The sequence below is a fragment of the Candoia aspera genome, chromosome 1 (assembly GCF_035149785.1).
Source record: "Candoia aspera isolate rCanAsp1 chromosome 1, rCanAsp1.hap2, whole genome shotgun sequence".
Classification (NCBI taxonomy): domain Eukaryota; kingdom Metazoa; phylum Chordata; class Lepidosauria; order Squamata; family Boidae; genus Candoia; species Candoia aspera.
In genome coordinates, this window is record NC_086153.1 from 50,019,665 (window position 1) to 50,039,982 (window position 20,318).

Sequence of the window (20,318 nt, forward strand, 5' to 3'; positions counted from 1 at the left end):
ATATAAATTGTTAATTAAAAATGTATATATTATCATCCACCCAACTTCTCATCTTCAAAAAATGGTAAATGGCTATAGATTATGGAAAATTTTAAAATCTACTTCCTTGACCATCTTCTGTTCTTCAGTTCTGCAGTTCTTCAGGTTACTATTTATAAATATATAGCCATCACAATGTTCACCTTCCATCCTTATCCTGAAATCATAAGCTTACTGATATTCCAGCAAAGAGCCTCTGAAAACAGGCTTCTTGCCAATTTATCTCTTCCTAGGAAAAAGATGGAAATTCATCAATAAAGTATCTTTAAAGGCAGAGCCATACAGCTGGTTATTTCAAAAACTAATTTCAACACCTAAAAACCTTAACACTAAATGTAAACCTGAGCTATCAAATACACAGAAGGAAAAGGGGAAAGATTAAAACAAAACAAACCCCACCAATCTAGAACTTCCTACTAGCCTAGAGCAAGTGGACAGCTGGTTTGAGAAACACTCTGATGTATCTCCCATGAACAGTTATGGCAGTGAAAAACAGCAGTCACTTTTATTTTAACATTGTCTAACTTATGAATGCTTTTTTAAACATGACTTACTTGGGAGAGGAAAAAGTATGCAGGATTGTGAGTGGCTTGTGTTTAAAAGAAATTTAAAAATCTGCAGTGAGGTATCCTGAAAAGAAAACAAACAACTGTATTCTGTTAACTTTATGAAATCATAAGTTTAATTAAAGTTTGAAATATTTGCCCTTTTCCTCTCATTAAATTTTAACATATGAGATGAGTCATTGGGAAAAAAGACAAGGCTGAATTTATTTTACTGAAATCCTTTGCATACTTGTTTGACAGTAAGTATCATTGACCTCTATGATTTACTTACAAATTAGGCCAAATAGGATAGCATTGCACATGAGTTTCACCCATGTATTTTTGAGGCAAAAGATTAATGCAGAATGGCAGAAGAACTTTAAACAATTTTAAATAGTTCGACTTTGGTTGTATACTACAAAATTATCACTATCTTTGATCCTGAAACAGAATATAATATTTTAACATAAATAAGAACAGCATCACAGTAATCTAAATTTCATGATGAAAAGAAAAACTAAAAACAACCTGTCACTCATGTTTTCATCTGAGCCCTTTTGCTCTTCATACTCCATTTTATCCTTGTTTGCAGGATTGATTTCATCATTCTCTATAACCACACCTTCATCCAGAATGTCTGGGCCTTGTCTATTTGCTAATTTTCTTTTTTTGACTTTACTCTTTGATAGTTCTTGATGTGGGCAAGACTTGTTGTCCTTGTCCATTTCCTGATCCTTAATGTTATCTTGTTGGGGCAATGTAATTTTGTTTGTTACTTCAGAAGGTAGATCAATTGCCATCCGTTTCACCTTTCGGCGTCTACGCAGAGTCCTATTACCTAAATTGTCAACGGCTAGATCAGGTTCATGCCAGAGAGGTCTTTTGCCTCTTAAGTTATTTAAATTTGAACTTGGTCTGCGTTTTGCAACCAACAGTTGGTCATCAGAATCACTATGGTCTTTCTTATTAGCAGCATAATTCTCTCTATAATCCTTGTTTGGCTCCTCAAGGCTGGAATCAGAAACTTCACTTAAACAATGTCCAGTCTCCCAGGGATGATGTGAATTAAATGATCGTCTTTTCCTTCCCCTTCGCTTTCGAGCCTGGCGTTTTAGAAGACATGAGATGCTGCGAGAATGATCGCCAGTATCTGCAAAGCCACCTCTTGCTTGCTCTGAACTTTCCTCCAGTGCAGAGACTAGGTCATGAACTAGCTCCTCCATAGTCTTACTGAAATGCCTGCAAATAGGAAAAAAAACCATTTCTAGTTAATGGGAAAAAAAACCATTTCTAGTTAATGAATATTATTATAGTGCCTATTTTAGCAAAATAGCACAGTGAAAGGGCTACTCCTTCCCCCATAAGGTATTTGAAGGTACTAGAGGAGATAGGATCTTTGCTCACTTATGTGGAGCTTTGGAATTGGTGGCACTGCACTGTTAGCTCCCTTTACCTTAACTGTTTACCTACCATATGGTGGGTAAAACAGGTATAATCCACCTCTCCCACCCCCATATCAGACTTTTTTTTCTTATGTAAAGCCCTACAGGAGCAAAACAGTACCTTGCCTTCCTCTGAGTCCTCAGGGGAAGAAAAGTAATAGAGCATTATAATTTGTGAAAAGCTTTTGCAGAAGTTACTTGAATTATTTCTACCTTTTCAAGAGGAAGACAGACAGACAGACATCCAAGTTTGCTGGGAAGTATATTCAGGGAAAGGAAGGATTCAATAGTAATCATAGATAGCTACAGCAAAACATTGTTAACAAAAAGTGTCCAGAATAAAATAATTCTTATGAAGATTCATGTTCCAAGGCAAGCTTAACAAAAATATAACAACACACAATAACTTTAATATGTTAATATTTGTACCAGAGAACAATCTGATTGGTAAGGTGCCAATTTAGCACAATGATTAATTAAAGAATGCCCTACTAATGTTCATATGCTATAACCTCATTTCTGACCTCATCCTGAAAAGCAGTATTAGAAAGGAATTCAAAACATAAAGATAGGGAACAGAATATGTTGCTCTAATTTTACTTTATTCTCAGAGATTATATGCAAAATTGACTTAGACATTTGTCATTACCAATCTAAGAAACAGTGAGTTTATTTGATTTATATTCTGCCCTTCCAGGAGCTTAAGGCAGCTTAGATGGGGATTTTCGTTCATTTTAACCCCACAACATGAGTATCTATATGGTCACTCTATATGTACACAGATCCATTACACTCAATTTAGTATTCCTTAAACATGGAATCTCATCATTTAGGCCAATACATTTAGAATATGTATTTTGCTCTCTGTTATCCACGTTACTACCCTGGACAAATGTCTTCTGGCAGCAACCACAAACTGTAACTAACAGTTAAATGAGCTAATAGTCTAATGCTTTTCAGACCACAAAAATCAATTATGTTTATATTTTAACATCTGAATGGTGTAATCCAAGAAAAACAGAAGAGAGATGAGATAAGGCTGCAAGGTAGATTTTTATAACATTCTTAATTATAATGAAAGAACAGTACAGTATAAAATAGATATGAATATAAATCAACCATGAAAACCATGTAAATTTAGTTGAAATACCATCTACTTGCAGGTACCTGTTCTTATCCATGCAGTCTTATTCTTCAGTCTTAATGTCTGCCCTACAGTTGTTCAAGTAATGGCATCATTTGAAAGAAATTGGTAAAGCATTATATGTTTATGAGATAGGGCAATAAGCATTTCGAGTTACTCAACACCAAATTTTTGTTTCCAGACTTATCTCTGAAGATGGTTGTTGAGAAATCCCGTTAAAATAGCCTTATTGTGGATGCAGGAAGTAGACTGGCTTGTCTGTCTCTTAAAGATGCAACTTGAATCTTATTGATGATATGGCATCAGCAGAAAGAAAACTGTTGCATGTTAAAGGATAAAAAAGAAAGCTGAATAAAAGGTAACCAAAACTAAAATATAAAGTCATGTAACCATCTGAGGACTTACTAATTGTTCAGCATATTGTTCTTTTACCCAGTTTACTGGGAATACCAATCGTAGTCCAGAAAATCTAGTATGTAAACTTTTTAAAAAATCATTTATAACTAGTATTTAAAATGAGAAATTATTTACACATTGACTATGTTAGCTTTATGACAATTTAAGTTAACCTAATGAACTTCCCTCAAGCATTGTATATTTCATCTTTACTATGGTGTGGGTGACTTGAATTAACTAAAAATTAACTAGTGCTTGGGAGGGGCTGTTTTTTGTAATACCTAAACAGAGTTTTGCTCTTTTTTCCTCTTCAGTTCAATTACCTCTTCTCATTTCCACATCTCCAGCTTTGTTTTCCCCTCATTTTCTCTTTCCTGTACAGCAACCTTTTCTCCATATCTCATGTATATCTTTTTTCTTATTTGTTGTTTCTGCTTGAAGGTATACAAAAGTTGTGTGCATGTATTTGAATTTGTATGTATGACAGATAATGTTTAGTATACATGGATGGAAGATCAATTAATTTTTATTTGCTTTTTTCAACCAGGCAATTAAATTTTCATTGGTAGCTTTTAATTCAATCTCTCTCTCTCTCTTTTTTTTGTTCTGACCCTTTTTTGGATTCTGGTTCCTGACAGGTATATGCACACACATACAAGCATGTCACATGCAGATCTGTTAGGTAAGGGAATCAGCAGAAGAGGTTTCAGTCAGGCTTAGCAACCCTAGCCTGACAAGATGTGGGAAGCTGGATTTACACAGATTTGGCCTTCAATTTTACACACAAATAAATTTCCTATCTATTCTTGCTTTGGGTAAGAAGGGGACCGTCTTAAATTCGGTCATCTTCTTTTATGGTAAATGCAGCACTTTTGAGGTAAGATTTAGAAGGAACGCAATTTATATAAAGCTCTACAGTTGGATGACGACGACAATGATTTATTAGATAAACGGGCAGCTTATAGTTAAAAAAAATAGAAAACAATAAAGAGTAAATCCTATTTGTCTGGACAACCACACACCATATCCCAAAAGGCACAACAAACAAGTGTTCCACATGCACTCTACAGTACACCAAGACCTGGGAGAACAGCTAAGTTTTTAAAGAGTTCTGGAACATCATGAGAGCTACAGAGATCTCTGGGGGGATCTCATTTCAGAGGGCAGATGCTGCAACACAGAAAACATGCTTCTTGGGTCCCAACAGATGGCATTGTTTGATCAAGGGAGCCCAAAGCACACCAACTCTGCCCCATCTTACTGGACAGGCAAAAACCATGGGAGATAAGCAGTCCCTCATATAACCTGGCCCTATGCCATGAAGGACTTTATAGGTGATAACCAACACCTTGAATTGCACCTAGAAGTCCACCAGCAACCAGTGCACCTTGCATGGCAATGGTGTTACATGGGTATGCTGAAGCATACCCACACTGCTTGGGCCACTGCATTGGGCCACTGCATTGGGGACAAGCTATAGCTTCTGAGTGGTCGTCATGGGCAGCCCTATGTGGAGCTCCAATTGTGAAGTGATTAGGGTATGAGTGACCATCTGAAAGGCCCCAGGTTCCTAGGGTTGGACTTAATAATCTAAATGAGAGTTTCCAATAAGACCATATATCTTGCAGTTATTATTTATTATTCGAGCTTCTGTTCAACACAATTATTCTTCGTCATCTATGCTAGGCAAGTTTAAGAGATTCCACTTTACATTTCACCAGCATTATCATTGGCAATGAATAATTTTGTATTGCTTACTGCCCTTTAACATACAGTGAATTTTGCAATATGTATGTTCATTCTCAAATTATAAAAATATATACTCTGCTAGCCAAAACAGAATGGTCATGATAAATAGAAGAGCACAGAGGCTAAAGCATTTTCTGGAACTGAAGGAAAACCAGCTTCAGGTATGGACTAATCCATGGAGTTCACTGGGTGACTTTGGTTAATCACCATCTTTCAGACTAACATATCTCATAGGACTGTTGTTGTGGGGATATGAAGGGTGATTTTCATGTATGCTTAGCCTGAGCTCCCAAGAAAAGGTTGAGATACAAATATAACAATGTGCTATTTTGCCTAAAAATTATCAGCATTTGTTTATGGAAAGTTCAGTACATGCTTATTCAGCCCAGTCCTCACTCAGAAGCAATCCCACTTCAGTCAATCAGATTTAACTTTTATAGGGTTGCATACTTGTCCTACTTAATTTAATTGTGCAATAAAATTCACATTGTGTGAAAGACACTGAACAAACTGACTCATTGGAGGGAAAAGGTCTTCTACATCAAGTCTACAGTACACACAAAAACTGAGTACAATATAGAAAACCTAATCACAATGTCCTATGTGTGTAGTATGTCTGCACAAGTATTGCAAGCATCTTGCTGTGTGTGATCATGGATGGTAGTGGGATTTAACAAAAGGATATGAGGGAGAGTTTCTCAGTAGATCTTCTTTCACACACATTCAAAATCAAATCAGAGAACACAATGCTCAAGTAGAGCATTAGACCTCAAATGATTTTGCCCAGTATGCTTCCATGAGCATACAAAGATGTGGTGGCCATTATTAGCTTATTTATTGATTTATTAAATTAATTTATATGGCTGCCCAACTCACACATGGTGACTCCGGGTGGCATACAGAATTAAAACCCACAATACAAAAACCCATCAACCCCCACCCCCCACAGTGGCTACAAACACAATCAAACCATAATTTATTTGTGAGATGGTGGACAGTACAGGTGTTTACTCAGGAACGGTAGTTTGTTAGAGATAAGGAAGAAGGATGTGATAATGTGTTTTTGGGAATGAAAATATGTAGAGAGAAAACAAAAGTGAGAAAATGATTGAGTTTGGATGGAGTCTGAATGAGATCACTGGAATGGAAGCGAAAAGGAAATCAAGCAGGAATGTCAAGGTAATGATAGGGAAATTGGAAAGATTAAGTGGAGAAGCTTGAATGATCCAGTATCAATTTTGCCTAAGATCTTATCTGCAGCAACTTTGGAGAGAGCTGCATCCCCAAAACATGAGAGCTACACTAGTTGTACCACCAGCTAAGAGCAGTCATGGAATGGTGTCAAAAGGATGTTGCTACCACTACTACTAGGACATTGACAATAAGAACAGTAGCAGATGCCATGGCAATAGTCTAGAGCATGGTTCCTGGGTTCTAAACTAGGCTGTGGCTAAGATTGATGAGTGGGACCACAGTGAAACTACAATGGATAGTATTTCTATGTGGGAGAAAGAATTGATCGTTACTAGAAATGGAGCAAGGAAGTGTGATGGGTTGCCAGAAAAGATTCTGCTGATTGGGCTGGCTGTGTTAGAATCCAGTTTGGAACAGATTGGAAAGGTTAGGCAAGTTGAAGAAAATTATATGAAACTGGCTGGGACTCATTAGAATGCACTCCCCAGATGATAATCAGCAAGGGCTGATGAGGGGGGAATATGGCTGGGTGGTTTATATTATAGTATGAAAGGCTAAAAAGTTCCCAGGAAAGGGGGAACATTGCAGAAATGTTAGTTGGGATTGAAGGGCAGCAAGGTTGTATTGGTTAGCTGTAGGTATTAGGCAACTGAGTAGCTGAGTGGCTGTTATCAGGCTGGACCCTATACCATTTACATCCCTTTTACAAATCAGGCGGTTGTGACAGCAGTCACCGTTTACAGCCCTATACTATTTACAGCCCCTTTACAAATCAGGGGATTACCTCTGGAGTGAGTTATTAATGCGCATTCTACCTGGGGCTGCCCTTGAAGACTACATGGAAACTGCAGTTGGGCAGAATGCAGTAGTCTATACACTGACTAGCGTGAGCTGATTCAACACAGTAAAATCTACATTGAAGGAATGCACTACCTTCCAATATGTTTCGGAGTACAAGTTAAGGGGCTGGTTTTAACCAATAAACCTCTACAGGGTATGGACTCAGAATATCTACAAGACTGTTTTCTCCAATTTGACTTTGGTTGGCCGGTTCATTCTGTTCAAGAGAAGGTGCTCCAGGTACCTTCAGTCTGGAAAGTGAAACTGGTGGGGTTAAAGAAGCAGTGCTTCTCCTGAATAACCCCACTTCTAACATCAAGCTGGCATCTACTTTAATCAACTGTTCCAACCAGCCTTATGGAAATTAATATCTGCACTTTGCCTGCCATCTGTTTGGTAGTGTGCTATGTTTCTTTATATTTTGCATTGATCTTTTTAATGGGTAGTATTACAAGTAGTAAAATTTTATGATTTTACTGCTTTATGACTTAGGTTTGTGAACCACTAGAAATGTGCAGTTGTAGCAGTCTACAAGTAATAGAAGGTGAATAAATAAAAATAAGGAAGCACTTGGTATTTACAGTGGTGCTTAAGTTTGTAAACCCTTGCGAATGTTCAGTATTTCTGCATAAATATGACCTGAAGTGTGATCTGTTCTCCACACAAGTCCTAAAACTAGTTAGAGAGAACCCAATTAAGCAAATGAGCAAAAATAATTATACTTGCTCATTTCTTTATTGAGGAAAATGATCCAAAGCTACAAATTTGTGGGTGGCAAAGTATGTGAACTTCTAGGATTATCAGTTCATTTGAAGGGGAAATTAGAGTCAGATGTTTCAAGCAATGGGATGATAATCAGAGGTGAGTGTGGGAGGTCCTGCCTTATTTAAAGAGCAGGATTCTGGGTATTCACTATCAAAGTCTGACCCTCACAACACAGGGATGTGGAAGTGTGTCATGGCTTGAACAAGAGAGATTTATGAGGACCACCAAAAAATGAGTTGCTGATGCTCACCAGGCTGGAAAAAGTTACAAAACTATTTCCCAAGAGTATGGACTCCAGTCCACTGTCAGGCAGATCGTGTACAAACAGAGGCAATTCAGCACCATTGTTACCCTCCCTAGGAGAGGTTGACCAACAAAGATCACACCAAGAGTAAGGCATGGAATACTCCAGGAGGTCTCAAAGAAGCCCAGGGTAATATCTAAGGAACTAAAGGCCTCTCTTGCATTGGCAAATGTCAGTGTTAATGAGACCACTATCAGGTGAACACTGAACAATAATGGTGTGCATGGCAGGGTTGCAAAGAGAAAGCCACTACTTTCCAAAAAGAACATTGCTGCCCATCTACAGTCTGTGAAAGACCATGTGGATACACCAGAAGGCTATTGGAAGAATGTTCTCTGGACAGATGAGACCAAAATAGAACTTTTGAGCTTGAATGAAAAGTGTTATATTTGATGAAAGACAGACACTGCATTCCAATGTAAGAACCTTACCCCATCTGTGAAACATGGTGGTGGCAGTATCATGGTTTCAGACTGCTTTGCTGCCTCTGGACCAGGATGGCTTGCTATTATCAGTAGAACTATGAATTGTGAATTGTACCAGAAAATTCTACAGAAAAATATCAATCTGTCCATGAACTCAAGCTCAAGAGAAAGTGGGTCATGGAGCACGACAGTGACCCAAAGCATACAAGTCATACAACCAAAGAATGCTTAAAGCAGAAGAAAGATAATGTTTTGGAATGGCCAAGTCTAAGGCCTGACCTTAATCCTATAGAAATATTGTGGAAGGACCTGAAGTGGGCAGTTCATGCAAGGAAGCCCACCAATATCCTGAGTTGAAGCTGTTCTGTAAGGAGAAATGGGCAAACATTTCTCCAAGCTGATGTGCAGGACTGATCAGAGACTTTTAGTTTCAGTTATTGCTGCTCAAGGGGGAGCACACCAGTTACTGAAAGCAAAGGTTCACATACTTTCGCCACACATAAATATGTAGCTTTGAATCATTTTCCTGAATCAATAAATGGACAAGTATAATGTTTTTGACTCATTTATTTAATTGGGTTCTCTTTAACTGGCTTTAGGACTTGTGTGGAGAACAGATCACTTTTTAGGTCATATTTATGCAGAAATATTGAAAATTCAAAAGGGTTCACAAACTTAAAGCACCACTGTAGTATTATAAAAGCTGTTCCACTAATGGAGCCCAGTGGTTGCTCTGCTCATAGAATAAGTTTATAATAACATGGGTATCTAGATAGCACTATACACTAGTTAAACCCCCATTTTGTGAATCAAAATACTTTTTGTATTTATGTATCGTGGTATAACTGTTGCTCTATATTCCATACACCTTCTTTTTTCCTTCCCTGGCCATAGGTAAAGGTAAAGGTTTCCCTTGACGTTAAGTCCAGTTGAGTCCGACTCTAGGGGGCGGTGCTCATCTCCGTTTCTAAGCCTTGGAGCCGGCGTTGTCCGTAAGGACCCGTCCGTGGTCATGTGGCCGGCATGACTGCACGGAACGTCGTTACCTTCCCGCCGAAGCGGTACCAATTAATCTACTCACATTGGCATGTTTTCGAACTGCTTGGTGTGCAGGAGCTGGGACTAGCAACGGGAGCTCACCCCGCCACGCGGATTCAAACCGCCGACCTTTCGATCGGCAAGCTCAGCAGCTCAGCGGTTTAACCCGCAGCGCCACCGCGTCCCTGGCCATATTTATATGTTATTACACAAAAATTAGCTTTTCTCTCTCTACCATATGAAAACCTATCTTACAAGCATCCTGACCTACTTGTAGAAGTGACAAAAATTTCTGCGCTATTCTATTTGTCTGGGTACTACATATATTTTACATAATTTGCTTTAACAGTAAAAAGTTACCCATTTATTAATTTAATTTAATTTATCACCGCCCATTTCCCAAAAGGGACTCTGGGCGGTTTACAATAAAACATAAATAAAAATATAAAACTATAAAACACTATAATGCATAATACAATAAATATAATAAAAATATAATAAAAACCACGATGGCTGAAAGTTCTTTATGATTTGCAGGCAGAGATGGGTCCTGCTAAGAAACTAACCATCCCCAAGAATGGCTACTCTCCCTCCCGCCCCAGGCATAATTACAGAACCAGGTCTTTAGCTGTTTCCTAAAGTCCAGGAGAGAGGGAGCCAATCTCACTTCCGGGGGAAGGATATTCCAAAGGGCAGGTGCTATTGCAGAGAAGGCCCGCCTCCTGTACCCCGCCACATGGAATTCTCTTGCAGACGGGGTCCGTAGCATGCCCTCTCTGCACGACCGGGTGGGACGGGCTGATGTGATGGGGAGGAGACGGTCCCTTAGGTAACCTGGACCCGTGCCATGTAGGGCTTTAAAGGTGATAACCAACACCTTGAATTGGACCCGGAAGCATACTGGCAACCAATGCAGCTCGCGGAGCAAAGGAATGATGTGTGCTGATCTTGGGAAACCCAGGATCGCCTGCATAGCTGCATTTTGCACCAGCTGTAGCTTCTGGATACTCTTCGAAGGTAGCCCCATGTAGAGCGCATTGCAGTAGTCTATATGGGAGATAATCAGGGCATGAGAGACCGTTCAAAGGGCCTCTTGCTTCAGGAAGGGGCGTAACTGGCGCACAACACAAAATTGCACAAAGGCCCTCCTAGCCACGGCTGCCACCTGCTCTTCGAGCAGGAGCTGTGAGTCCAGGAGGACCCCCAAGTTACGCACTGGGTCTGTCTGGGGCAGTGCAACCCCATCCAGAACTAAAGATGACAATTTCCCAGAAATCGAGGAGCCATTAATCCACAGCCACTCTGTCTTTCCTGGGTTCAGCCGCAGCCTGTTGTCCCCCATCCAGGCCCCCACAGCCCCCAGGCAGAAAGGGTGGCCACAGCATCACTTACTTCACCTGGGATGGAGATGTATAATTCGGTATCATCTGCATACTGATGATACCTCACCCCGTAGTGTCGGATGATCTCACCCAGTGGTTTCATGTAGATGTTAAAAAGGAGCAGAGAGAGTACCGAACCCTGCGGCACCCCACAAAGGAGGGGCCGCGGGCCGGATCTCTCGCTCCCTATCAACACCGACTGCGACCGACCCTGGGGGAAGGAGGTGAACCAGCGCAGAACGACGACGCCCACCCCCAACTCCCTAAATCGGTCCAGAAGGATCCCATGGTCAATGGTATCGAAAGCCACTGAGAGGTCAAGAAGAGCAAGGATGGATGCACTGCCTCCATCTCGCTCCTGCCAGAGGTCATCCATAAGTGTGACCAATGCTGTTTCCATCCCATAACCGGGCCTGAAACCTGACTGAAAGCGGTCTAGATAATCTGTTTCATCCAGAATCCTCTGGAGCTGCAAAGCCACCACTTTCTCAACCACCTTCCCCAAAAAGGGGAGGTGGGAGACTGGGCGAAAATTGTCCAGTATAGTAGAGTCCAGCGATGGTTTCTGGAGGAGGGGGTACACCAGCGCTTCCTTAAAGGCTGCTGGGAATACCCCCTCTCTCAAGGATGTGTTTACCATCGCCTGGACCCAGCCACATGTCATCACCCACGCTGCTTTCACCAGCCAGGAGGGGCATCGGTCTAATTGGCACGTGGTAGCATTTATAGTCCGAAGGATCCTGTCCACTTCCTCGGATTCAACAGGATCGAACTGGTCCCAGATAACCTGGTAAATACATTCCCTGGGTATCTCCTCTGACTCTGTCTCACGCTTGGAGTCCAACTCGGTCCGGATCCAAGTGATTTTATCCTGCAGGTGCCCCGAAAATTCCTCTGCACGGCCCTGTAGATGGAAGTCTGACTCCCATTTCCCTAAAAGGGATTGGTAATCTTAAACAGTGCCGCTGGGTGGCATTCTGTGGATGCAATAAGAGCGGAGAAGTACTGGTGCTTCGCCACTCTTACCACCACAAGGTAGGCCTTAATTGTGGCTCTAGCTTGTGTTCGGTCAGGTTCGGCTTTAGTCTTCCTCCAGCGGTGCTCTAGGTGTCTCTTAACCCTCTTCAAAACCCTCAGCTCCTCCGTAAACCACGGGAAGTGCCAGGTTTGGGTGGGCAAGAGAGGCCGCACAGGCACGATCCTGTCCAAGGCTCCGGCCGCCTCCCTATTCCAGGCAGCAGCCAGGGCCTCCGCTGCACTGTGCAGGAGAGACTCGGGTATAACCCCCAGCTCCCTCTGAAACCCAGCCAGGTCCATCTGTCACCGGGGGCGGACCAATCGAATGGGTCTTGCGTCCCTGCGGAGGGGGGCGGCACGAGAGAATCTCAAGGCCACCAGGGCATGATCCGACCATGACAAAGGGGAAAGCTGTAATTCTCCCCTCAGATCATCTTACCACTACTCCAACAAGAAAACTAGGTCCGGGGTGAGGCCACTGTCTCTAGTCGGGTCCTGAATAATCTGGAACAGGCCCATGGCTGCCATGGTAGCCATGAACTCCCAGGCTGCTTCCGGGGCCCGCCCCAGGGAAGGCAGATTGAAGTCCCCCAACACCATAAGTCTGGGGAACTCCACTGCCAAACCTGAGACGGCCTCCAGCAGCTCAGGCAGGGAGGATGCTAAGCAGCAGGGAGGCTGGTACAGTAGCAACACTCCCAACTGTTTTTGAGAACCCAGTTTGAAGAACAGGGACTCACATCCGGCCACTATTCTCTTTTGTCTGGGTACTGCATATATTTTACATAATTTGCTTTAACAGTAAAAAGTTACCTATTTCAATATTTGTCATAATTTTGTTAATATAAAAATCTCTTATCCTTGTTTTCTCCTTGCCAGATTTTCAGCATCTACTATTCTTGTACTTCCACATAAATACATAATTAACTCTTCTATAATTTTAACCTCTTTTGACATTTCAGAATTTCACCATGCATTCAGGAAGAGTCAACAGGTGTGCTGGGATCTGCAGTAGACTTCCTTTTTCTGCTGTTGAGCTTATTGTACTGGTATCTCTATCAAACTTCTATTGGACTATATTTCTGAAGGCACTGTATAAGTTTACAAAAAGAACAAATAAATGTTGCCCTATCTTTCTGGGTTTCCTACTATGTATCTACTTATATATTGTAAGCATTTAAGACAGCTGTACAAAAGTGGGAGCAAGAAAGAAGCAAATAATTCAGCTGTTAGAAATGGATTCATCGCCTAAAAGAATTTTAAGGATGTCTAATCTTGTGGCAAAAGGAGTGCTCTTAGTTCCCAAAACATCATCCTGTTCAGAAATATCCCTTTGGCAGCAACAGTACCAATCACACCTCAAATCCTGATCACCCACCAACCTATGGAACAGACACTCAACAAGGTACTCATGCTACTAGGGCGATCCAATACAAGTGGGGGCAGTGCAATCTCTTACAATTTTGTAACAGAGGGAATTTCAGCAGATAACCAAGCTAGCTCTCCATTTCCAAGCCAAGGGTTCACACCCTAACCACTGCACCTGAGCAGACCTTTCCTTGCTCATTCCATCTCACCTCAGAAAATATGTTAGTCTGCTGCTTTTAAAACCTAAACTCTGCTCCCTTCCCTTATGATTGGAGATTCACACACAGGATGCTAACTTCTTCCACAGGGCCCTAAAGCCAGGTCTCACCCAGCAGACTTAACTGAAGACATCGGCAAACGATAACCTGATGCTGCAGCTGCTCTAGCTGATTTCCGAAAAACAGCTGCGCAAAGCTCGCGGTCATCTCCCCCCTAGCCCACCTGCCCGGTCGGCCCTAAAACTCAAGTTCGCCCCTTCCCCTCTGCCCCAGGGGCAGCCGTTCATCTGTCCCCTCTCGTGACCCCGTCCCCCGCCGCTCACCAGCTCTTCCTGGCGGCCGGAGGTCTGCTCGGGTTGGGCTGAGCCACCCGGAACATGTACTCTGCCCCCGGCGTCGGCCGCTCCCTGAGGAGACAGGTGCCGCTTTGCAGAACTCGGAGAGGAGGAGGACAGTCCACCGGGCCGCGCTCGGGCTCCTGCGCCTCTCACTCCCTCATGATGGTATCCCGGAAGCAGCTTCGGCGCTGGAAGGAAACCGGGCTCGACCATGACTGCTTCTCTCGTAGGGACGGGAAACGGCTGGGCGGGAGCTGCCCTCCTACCGCCACGCTCGGCCTAACTTGTTACCCCCTTTCAGCTCGCAGAGCTGAATCCGCTGCCTTTCTCTCTCTCCTAGCGGAAGTCGTATCCTTCTCTCCCCTCTCCGCGATGGGGCTCAGGTGGTACGATCCAGTTGCCATGACGAAAACTTGTATACCATCCATGGGAGCCGGCTGGGAGGGGGGAAGATGGCCACTTTGGCCCGGCTGCAAGAGCGGCTACCGAGCTTCAAGCAGGAGTATTTCAATAGAAACAGGTAACTGGGGCCTCCTTCTCAAAGCCCTTGAATTATTCGCCAAGAAGCGATTCCCCTCCCCACCCTTGAGATGATTCCAGGTTTGCGGGTGCTTCTTTCCTTCTAGCCAAGAAGTATCGGGAACCCCCACCCCGTAAAGTAGGGTGTGGTTCACACGTGTCGCCTGTGAATAAGTCGTCATGGTAACATAAATAAAAATAATGGGGAACACAGGTGGAACGAACAGGGGAGGGCGCGTTTCTCAGGAGCGTTAGAACTGAAAGGGAATGGCATTCATGTTGTATTGCTAAAAGGAAACACCACCATGAGGTATACTGTGAAAAACTGAACCTTGCTAACGAGTAATGATATTTCTGCTCCTAAAAGTGGAAGTCGCCCCAAGAAGTAAACATTGCGGCTCCTTCATCCCCATGGCTGTTAACTCCACCAAATTCATCTTGGCAACAGGGAGAAGGCAGCTACTTCTGCATTTGGTCCTCATCTTTAAAATTAAAAAGAGTGTCTTGGTTCTTTCCAGATGTGATGGGAATCCTCTGACCTTAAAATGACAGTAGAAAGCAGTGTGCCTAAACAGTTCTGTAAGGAATGAAGTTGGCAACAGCTTGAGGTCACACAACTTGTTTGTCCATGGTTAATCATATGGGGGGTTGCACATCTGAACATAAGCTAATCCATTGACTGAGTTTGCAGAACATGCTAGGCTAAAGCATGATTGGCTAGTTTGTGGTTGTGATGTGTTAGATAGCAATTTCCTTTGGAACTGCATGACCAGGTTGGGGATGATGAAAGCTGTAACTCACTATACCTGAAAAGTTTCTGGTTGGAAAGAACTGCTCTTGAAATACCCCTAATTCTCCAAATAGTTGCCTTTGTGTGTAAAATTGTGTAATTTTTTTTAAAAAATTAATATGGCCATAGGAATAAATGTGAATATTGTCATAATCACACATTAGATCTCCGTAACATAGTTAAGAGATGTAATTTGTCTTTTTTTTTTTCAGTATGGGCAGCATATTGTCCATGCATGGTTCAGAATTTGTCTGCTGGTGTTCTTTGGCTTGACAAATAGATCACATTATATTCATTTTGTATCACTGTTCTGGTTACCAGTGCATTTCTGGATCTAGTTCTAAGTGCTGGTGATGATCTCTAAGCCACAAATGGTTTGGGGCAGTGGTATGAAGATTGATTGATTATGTGCCATCAAGTCATTGCCACCATGACCACATAGATTTTCTTCTTGGTGATTTGTCCCTAACCAGGTCTTTCAGTCTTCTAACAATGCAGTAACCAGCATTGTAACTGAGGCCATCCACCTTGCTGCTAGTGCTTTTCCTCTCCTCTTTCCTTCCACCTTTCCCAGCATTAGAGCCTTCTCCAGAGAGCTAGGTCTTCACATAATGTTTCCAAAGTAGGATAATTTGAGGCCAGTCATTTGTGCCTCCAGTGAGACTCTGAGTTGATTTGTTTGATGATCCATCAGTTTGTTTTCTTGGCTGTCCGCAGCATTCGCAGGAGTCTTCACCACCAAAGTTCAAAAGCATGTACGTTCTTCCTATCCTGTTCTTCAAAGTCCAACTTTCACTTCCATAAGTGTCACAGAGAATACCCTGGCTTACATGATTCTGATTTTTGTAGGTATAGAGACATCGCAGCATTTCAATGTCTTTTCAAGGCCTTCATGGCTGCTCTAACAAGTGCTAGTCTCCTGCATATTTCTTGACAGCAGTATGAATATACTCATGATTTAAGAACTTTTTCAGAGGTCCTACTCATTTGACTTCAGTAAGATCCGTAAGGTTGTTTGGGACAAAATAGAGGGCTTTTAGTGGTTCCTAACATTTCAAATCCATCAGCCCCTGAGAGAGATGTGACTGGCTCTACATGTAAATGCATTTGAAGGCACTTTTAAAACATAATTGCATCCTTTAACTTCTCTTCTCCCCTGTTCATTCAATAGACCTAGTTTTTGAAATATCGGTATATAAATATAAGGTCCTAGGCCTTGTGCTCTTCAGTGTTTTTATTAGACAGGATGTTTAGCAAATTCACAGAAACAAAATTGAGTGGGTTAGCTTAACGATATTGCAATCATATGGGTTAAAAAGACAAAGACACATAGAGTATGAAAGAGGAAAAAAAAAGGAGATTGGCCCCATCATTAATTAAAAACAGAATCCCAATATACAAATGATATTCATAAAACCACCTGAACTATTGGGTGAAAATACAAAGAAGAGGAAACATTAACACAATATGAAATTATGAAAAGGCAGAGGAACTAGGGACCAAATTGCCAATATCCGCTAGATAATGGAAAAAGCCAGGGAGTTTCAGAAAAACATCTATTTCTGTTTTCTTGACTATTCTAAAGCCTTTCACTGTGTAGACCATAACAAATTGTGGCAAGTTCTTAGTGGTATGGGGATACCAAGTCATCTTGTCTGCCTCCTGAAGAATCTGTATAATGACCAAGTAGCAACAGTAAGAACAGACCACGGAACAACGGACTGGTTTAAGATTGGGAAAGGAGTACGGCAGGGCTGTATACTCTCACCCTACCTATTCAACTTGTACGCAGAACACATCATGCGACATGCTGGGCTTGAGGAATCCAAGGCTGGAGTTAAAATCTCTGGAAGAAACATTAACAGTCTCAGATATGCAGATGATACCACTTTGATGGCTGAAAGTGAAGAGGAACTTATGATGAAGGTGAAAGAAGAAAGTGCAAAAGCTGGCTTGCAGCTAAACCTCAAAAAAACCAAGATTATGGCAACCAGCTTGATTGAGAACTGGCAAATAGAGGGAGAAAATGTAGAAGGAGTGAAAGACTTTGTATTTCTAGGTGCGAAGATTACTGCAGATGCTGACCGCAGTCAGGAAATCAGAAGACACTTAATCCTTGGGAGAAGAGCAATGACAAATCTCGATAAAATAGTTAAGAGCAGAGACATCACACTGACAACAAAGGCCCGCATAGTTAAAGCAATGTTCCCCGTAGTAACATATGGCTGCGAGAGCTGGACCATAAGGAAGGCTGAGAGAAGGAAGATAGATGCTTTTGAACTGTGGTGTTGGAGGAAAATTCTGAGAGTGCCTTGGACTGCAAGAAGATCAAACCAGTCCATCCTCCATGAAATAAAGCCAGACTGCTCACTTGAGGGAATGATATTAAAGGCAAAACTGAAATACTTTGGCCACATAATGAGAAGACAGGACACCCTGGAGAAGATGCTGATGCTAGGGAGAGTGGAGGGGAAAAGGAAGAGGGGCCGACCAAGGGCAAGATGGATGGATGATATTCTAGAGGTGACAGACTCGTCCCTGGGGGAGCTGGGGGTGTTGACGACCGACAGGAAGCTCTGGCGTGGGCTGGTCCATGATGTCACGAAGAATCGGAAGCGACTAAACGAATAAACAAGAATCCCTTTTATAATTAACTGTCACAGTTGCTACTGCTTTTGCTTTAATCTTCTTTGCTGCCGCAGCATCCAATACTGCTTGCTGAATTATATATACCAGTTAGACTGATGTAACAGTGGATAAATAAATTGAATTCTTCATGTCAAGTATAATTTACAGATCAAAACATAATGCATTAAATCTTCTGCCCTCAGAACACAACACATACACAAGGGCTTCATTACTGGTTTCCCCTTATACCTCTTATCTAGGTATGATGAAGGCATTTATTGAAAGCAAAGGTCTGAAAAAAAGCATGCCAGAAGTAGAGATCTGCCAAGGCCTAAAGATAAGCAGAAATTCCACTACAGGTAGTCCTCGTTTAACAACAATTCTTTCAGCGGCTGTTCAAACATATAGCTGTGCTGAACGAATGGTAGTTACTCCCAGTCCTCGAAGTTATGGCCATTGCAGCACCCCCATGGTCATGATCAAAATTTGGGTGCTTGGCAGTCCGTGATCAAAATTTGGGTGCTTGGCAGCTTGCCCACACTTACGACTGCAGGGGCACCAACTCCTCCCACCCACTTATCTTCCCCCCATCACTGCCCTTTTGGCTGCCCTGCTGCCTTGGGCTCCACTGGCCCTGCCACCCTCTGTTCTGCTGGTCCTGCCGGCCCTGCCAGTCCCAGCTGACCTTCTCCATCTTCGTTACTGCTGACGGGGTGCGCCTTACCTGGCCCTTCATCACTGTAGTGCCCCTGCGGTCATGTGATCAAAATTCGGGTGCTTGGCAGCTCACCCGGACTTAGGACCACAGGGTCACTTCAGCTTCTCCCATCTGCCTATCTCTCCCCATCTGTGCCCTTTTGGCCACCCTCTACTCCGCCACCTCTGCCAGCCCTGCTGCCCTGTACTCCACTGGCCCTGCTGCTCTGCACTTCCAAAGCCTTACAAGAAGGATGTACACCATTTGGACGAGGCCGCACATGGCCTTGGGAAGAAGACCTGGTGTGGCCAGTAGCTGCCTCACGCAGGGTCAGGCCAGGCGGGACTTGTCAGTGGGAAGAAGAAGGTGGTGGAGGTCAGCTGAGGGTGGCAGGGCCGGCAGAGATGGTGGAGTGCAGGGCAGCCAAAAGGACCGAGATGGGGGGAGATAGATTGGTGGGGGGAGTTTAAGAGGAGGTAGTCCCTTATCTTACTAATGTTCTGGGCTGGGAAGGACCAAGCCAGGAATAGCTTGGATTGGGGTGGGTCCTCACCTAACGACCAGGTGGGATTTGGTTAATGACTGCAGTGGAAATTGCCGGGATTGCCGTCGCTAAGCAATGCAGTCACATGACATCATACTTTATGACCGCATCACTTAGCAACATACATTCCAGTCCCAATTACTGTCATTATCAGAGGACTACCTGTATACAGTTTAGTCACATGAAACACTTCAGAAATCCCTGAGTTAGTTAGTTAGTTAGTTAGTTATTTTTCAAATTTCTGTCACTGCCCATCTCTCCGGAAAATTGTGCACCAAACCTGGAGAGAATCCACCAAGAGAAGCCACTTCCTCAGTTTATCCCTAAATCCTGAAATATGCTTGCGTTCTTCAGGTGGAGGTAATGTGTGAAATATTATTAAAAATTTAAGCTCTGATACCCCCTTCCAGTTCTTCCTCTAGAGTTTAGACATACGCTTGGCTAAATGGGAATCTGATATGTTCACCAGTCTTTTAAAATATACAAGAAGCCTGTTAGCCACTTTAACAGTATTTAAAGGTAAGCCTGCTTCCATACTAAGCAAAGCTACAGGGGTTCTTGGAGGGAGAGTGGAGATTGTCCTTATATTCTAGAGCAGGGTTTTTCAAACTCTGTTCCAGGGTATCCCAGGATTTCATGAGAACTTGATGAGGTTCTGTGAAAGATTAAGGACCAAAAAAAATCAATCACTAAAACTTTGCCTCTTGATCAGGGGTTCTGTGAAGTTTTTTGTTTGTTTGTTTTGTTTTTAACTAACAGATTCTGTGGTCTGAAAAATGTTCAAAAACCCTATAAAAGATAGAAAAAGATAGAAAAAAAAGTTCGAAATGATCTTGGTGGGTAACAAAGTGGGTTGAAAATAACAGAATGAGATATAATAAAGACAAATCTAATAGTTACTTCAAAAATGGTGGATATCTTTCTTAGTAACAGTGC

At 42.5% G+C, this 20,318-nt stretch overlaps 2 protein-coding genes across 8 annotated transcripts in view; one reads left to right on the forward strand and one right to left on the reverse strand.

The window, feature by feature from the left end:
* The window catches only part of GPATCH2 (G-patch domain containing 2), a 108,762-nt gene extending 94,244 nt beyond the window's left edge, over positions 1-14,518 (reverse strand). For all 7 annotated transcript variants that reach the window (XR_010067935.1, XR_010067937.1, XM_063303552.1 and 4 more), the window contains exons 1-2: positions 14,190-14,518; positions 1,113-1,823 (exon numbers count right to left, since the gene is read on the reverse strand). Coding sequence is in view for 5 of the 7 variants with exons in the window: in XM_063303552.1 (XP_063159622.1) it covers positions 1,113-1,823; positions 14,190-14,245 (767 nt within the window). In the remaining 2 variants the exon portion in view is untranslated. The remainder of the gene's footprint in view (positions 1-1,112; positions 1,824-14,189) is intronic.
* Positions 14,519-14,616: 98 nt separating this feature from the next.
* SPATA17 (spermatogenesis associated 17) overlaps positions 14,617-20,318 on the forward strand; it is a 94,266-nt gene continuing 88,564 nt past the window's right edge. The window contains exon 1 of the mRNA XM_063290150.1: positions 14,617-14,724. Coding sequence (XP_063146220.1) covers positions 14,657-14,724 — 68 coding nt within the window. The 5' untranslated portion in view covers positions 14,617-14,656. The remainder of the gene's footprint in view (positions 14,725-20,318) is intronic.